Source organism: Sorghum bicolor, chromosome 3 (assembly GCF_000003195.3).
Source record: "Sorghum bicolor cultivar BTx623 chromosome 3, Sorghum_bicolor_NCBIv3, whole genome shotgun sequence".
Classification (NCBI taxonomy): domain Eukaryota; kingdom Viridiplantae; phylum Streptophyta; class Magnoliopsida; order Poales; family Poaceae; genus Sorghum; species Sorghum bicolor.
Window position 1 is genome coordinate 56,953,756 of NC_012872.2, and position 4,919 is coordinate 56,958,674.

A 4,919-nucleotide genomic window follows, 5' to 3' on the forward strand; every position below is an offset into this window, starting at 1 on the left:
AAGCCCTAAACAAGGCCTAAATGAAATGAAAACGAGCAGGATGGAAGGCTTCAGCCTACACACTCTGACGCCCCGCTGCCCACACAACCCACCCCTCGATGCTCGCTGCCCGCACACACACACTCTCTCTCTCTCTCTAGCGAGCACTTCCCTGGCGCCCAGACACGTCCACATGCCCACGCTTGTGCCCCACCGCCTCTCTCGCGCGCGGCCATGGCGAATCTGGCAGTGGCAGCGCTAGGTAGGCCTCCTTCTTCTCTCTCCTCTAGGGTTCTAGTAAGCTCCCCCTTCTCCTCCAACTCTACTGGGCTATAGAATGGCTGAACGGGGAGGAAGGTAGCCCAAGCGATGGGGACGGTCGATAGGCGGCTTAGGGGAACTAGGAGTCAGGCCAGGTTCGGGGAGGGGGGGGGTCTCCGGCTATGGTGACGACGGTGACGGGGAAGGGGGGAGGAAGGTGGCGCCATGGGCGAGTTAGGGGTTCAATGGAGCTCCGTGGCGGTGGCAAGGGCGAGGGTGCCGAATTCAGGGAAGAATACCTGCTTAGTTTTTTTGCAACTGAAAATATAGGCGGGAAGGTGCGTGCGCTAGAAGCCAAAATCCTACGCGTGCAGGCCGTAGTAAAGTCCATATGTATTTGCTTATTGTGTGCCGATTCCTTCTAGAAAATCATGGTTTGTTTAATAAACAAACAAGCATCCCACTTGTGCCATCTCTAATCCCATCCCTATTTTTTTAGCACTACTAATCCCATCCTGTGTGACTGTGTGAGCCCCTAACCTACTAGGCTACTACTACTACCACTAGGAGTATTAGATCAGGCCCAATAGAGTGGGGACGATTGAGGCCCACAAAAAGGCTCAAGCATTGTGGGGAGGAATCAGAGGACATGACAAGCCCAAATTGGCGGGGATCCGTTAGAACCAATTGTGGAAACAGCCCAGCAAGCTTCCGCATTAAACTTTTGTCCATTTGCTATCAACTCAAGCATCAGAAAGGCCCACAAAACATTCCAAGCTACTACTATGCCCCAGTCCACCATTGTTAGTGGCCACTGATTGGCGCTTCACTGAGGCTCGTAGCCTGGACGGATCACACAAAAGGCAAATCTCTGGACGCTTTGGCCACCATCATATCTGCACATCGAAAAGGGCGCAAAAGGAGACAATCGGCATCGCCGTCTTTGGAGAAGTAGCGATCAAGTTTGAGTGAGGAGCGCCGAAATCAGGGGAGTCAGTCCAGTCAGGTGGACCTTTTCCTCGTGCAGTAGCTGTTATGTTATCCCATGGTTAACACCAGTCGCTACAGTGAAAGCCCGGAGCTTCTGCCGGGGAGGAGGAGGCTTGCAAGGCCTGCTGCTGCGTCTCTGCTCCAAGCACCGCCACCGTCGGTCCGTCCGTCGCTAGTCGTCGGTGCTCCGGCGGCAACCTTCTGCTGGTGGATGGCTAGCGATGATGATCTCGCAAGTAGGGGGGAAAAATGATGATCACAAGTAAAAGTTATGGTAGAGACGACATGATGATAACAGACAACGAATCCATCCACGACGGACGCTAGTTTGTGAGAGGCAGAGAAACGCTAGTTTTCTCGTTCTCTGTTGAAATGGAACAGTCTCTAGAAAGGGATGTCTGTCAGAGAAGCAGTAGTACTTATATATCCATCTGTTTTTTTCAGTACCGTGATGATTTTTCTTGTGCTCCACTTTGTTTCAGTTTCTTTATGATGAATCGTGGATGGGGAGGACGGTCCTTGTGCTGCGCCAGAAGGTGATTGGTTAACACCTTCAGAAGCAAAGTATATTAGTTGAAGTCATAAGATACTCGTTTGCACCGATTCCTGATGATTCCTCCACATAATGAAGTTGAAAGAACAAAATGGAAGAATGATTATAGTCGACAGAACCAAAGTACCTTATGGGTCATGGGACAGTTTCACACTAATATTATAAAAAATCAAAGTAGGATCGACCAGACCATACAATTTGCCATTTTCATCATCTAACTAAACTCGACTACAATCATCATTACATGATTAATACGTGTTTTATTCTTTTTTTAGGGCAATGTGCTTTTTCCTGCTAACAAATCCCCCAATCTATCTAATCTTACGTTACTACTAACTTCTAAACCGGAAATGTAAAATCCTACCGGCAATTTTCTCATGCCTCCACACAGACACATGGGGGAAGGGAAATCTACATACTACAAAAACAAACAACCTCGTACGGGGCCGGGAGGGGCTGTGCAGATATTAAACCGCAACAGAAAGCCAAACATTCTCCGCGATCCCGATGGTCCTCGATCCGATCGACGAGCCGACATGAAGAATTCTTTCACCTCCAAAGTAAACTACTGGCCCGGGCAGCTTTCCTTTCCTCCCTCCGGCGGCACCCTGCGCTGCTAGATCTTCTTCACCCCCCCTGATGATCCACCACCGCCTTTCGCTTTGCCCGTGCATTTCTTTGCCATATGTTAACGCAGCTGTTGGCAGTTGCGTGCTCCAACCCCGCAAAGCTCCAATCCTCCCCTCCCAAGTTTCCTCTTATTCCTTGTCGCCTCTCTCTCTCTCTCCCCTGCCGCCGAAGGAACCTGTGATTCGACGGACGTGCCTGCTGGCGTCATGTTTATATATACGCCATGGACGAAGAGAAAGCTCGGCCCCTACTTTACACCGCTTCTTCGTGCAGTAGCTGTCCATCGCGCGCGCGCCCGCTGCTGGGCTTTGTTTGCATTCGGATTTGTTTTGGAGGAGGGTCAAGGTTAGAGATCAGGAGACGAAATGGGTCATCATAGGCTGTTCAATCCCTTGGGCTTCCTTCTTGCCATCGTCGTCTTCTACGGTGGTGAGCTGCTGATTCATTCCTCGCATTCTTTTTGCATGAATGAAACAAGATAGTAGATGAAAAAGTATATCATCAGCATCATCATCAAGAAATGACTAGATCGGTGCAAATAATCAGAGCCTTCCATCTGATCACAAACAGGAACAGAGCAGCGGAGAGCAGAGGCAGCAGCAGGCGGAGCGAGCCCGCACAGGCTGCTCACCACCATCTCGGTGTCCAAGCCGTCCTACCCCACGGTCACCACGCCCATGTCGGCCTACGCCGACCCGGTCTCCACGCCAGGCACCCCGTACTCCACGTTCCCGTCGCTGGCGACTGGGACCGGTGGTGCCGGTGCCGGTGCCGGTACTGGTGGCGGTGGCGGTGGTGGTGGTGGTGTTGGTGCCGGTACCGGTGGTGGCGGTGGTGGTGCTGGTGCAGGTGGAGGCGGTGGCGGCGGCGGCGGCGGCGGGACGTGGTGCGTGGCGAGCCAGAGCGCGAGCCCGACGGCGCTGCAGGTCGCGCTGGACTACGCGTGCGGCTACGGCGCGGACTGCTCCCCGATCCAGCAGGGCGGGAGCTGCTTCAACCCCGACACAGTCCACGACCACGCGTCCTACGCCTTCAACAGCTACTACCAGAAGAACCCCGCCCCGACCAGCTGCGACTTCGGCGGCACCGCCACCATCACCAACACTGATCCCAGTAAGCAAACAAAACTCAGCAAAGCCTCTATTCTATTCGCAACCAACCATGATGCGTTTCTTGGCGAACTTTTTCGTATCTCGCTCTCAAGTCTCAAGCAATTTTCTTCCATGTTGCAGGTTCAGGGTCGTGCCAGTACCCATCATCAAGGTAAGCGTTCTGCGCTCATGGGAATATACATCGAAGCAAAGAACTAAAACAAAACATAGCTGTTCTTTGAAACAGTGGCTAAAGTTTTTTTGATGTGCTGTGAAATGGCAGCGGCGGCGGACAGAACATGATGCCCCCGCCATCCCCGACGACCATGCCGCCGACAGTCCCCACCACCCCGATGACCCCGATGACGCCGACAACGCCGGACACCACCCCGGTCTACGGATTGTCCCCACCGGACTACGGCTCAATGTCCCCTCCCGGTCCCGGCTACGGATCAACGTCTCCGCCGGACTACAACGACGTCGGCGCCGCCGCGACGATGGGGCAGCAGGGCAGTGCGGCGGCGCTGGCGCTTCTGTGCGTCCTCATCGCGGCAGTGTCGCTGCACGTCTCCAAATGAGAGCGCTGCACAGGGCAGTTTCAGTTTCAGTTGAGACGTTACACGGCGGCGCGCCCCGTACGTGGTGGCTGAAAAGACGCAAAGGTGCATCACCGAGGACCGACCTCCGGTGGTGTGCTAGCTGCCCGGCGCCGGGGAGAGCAGAGTCGTCGCTAAGTCTGCTTAGTGTTGTACTATAAGAAATGTGGCGAGCTTCTAGCGGCGCCCCAGTTCTAGAAGAAGCACCAGATGTTTATACATATATATTGGCCATTCCGCTATTGTACTTAGGAGTATATCAGAAAATTTGTTTACCTGCCCTCTCCATTTGTTCATGCTGAATAATATTGCTACCAACGATATACCGACAGTTTCAGATTTAGCTTCTGCAGTTGGTACAATTATGATTAAAGGGGCATCTGTCGACCAATAAATCCTTATTCAACGCACGTATGCCAATAATTTTATCAACGCACGTAGTCTTTGTGCAGCCTCTAGGTTAGGGGAGGGCGGTGGGCGCACGGGACGGGTGAGAGACAGGTGGAGTGACGTGGTGACGTCCTCGCCACTAGCCACAAGCGGCGGTGCTAGGGTTAGGTTTTGAGCTTTAGAGCTCTCCAGTGTCCTCTAGGCTTTGAGGGATGGCTTGGGGCGGCAGCCGGCCCAGCGGTGGAGGCAGTTCGTGGGCAAGAGGCAAAGGCAGATGTTGCGCCACTGGCCTGAAAATGGAGGACATCCGATGGGCTGGGTCGACTATGAGGGTGAGGGACAACAATGTTAGGAAGATCGGGGTAGAAACAGTGGGGTGGTTGGTGGACGGCATGGGTGGTTGTGAGTACGCCGCTGGCAAGGGCAGCA

At 53.5% G+C, this 4,919-nt stretch overlaps 1 protein-coding gene across 1 annotated transcript; it reads left to right on the top strand.

Annotated features, from left to right (window-relative positions):
* LOC8058195 (PLASMODESMATA CALLOSE-BINDING PROTEIN 1) lies at nucleotides 2,637-4,437 on the top strand. Its single transcript, XM_002455963.2, has 4 exons — nucleotides 2,637-2,842; nucleotides 2,984-3,526; nucleotides 3,646-3,676; nucleotides 3,788-4,437. Exons 1-4 carry the CDS (start codon nucleotides 2,779-2,781, stop codon nucleotides 4,080-4,082), a joined length of 933 nt encoding a protein of 310 aa, XP_002456008.1. The 5' UTR covers nucleotides 2,637-2,778; the 3' UTR covers nucleotides 4,083-4,437.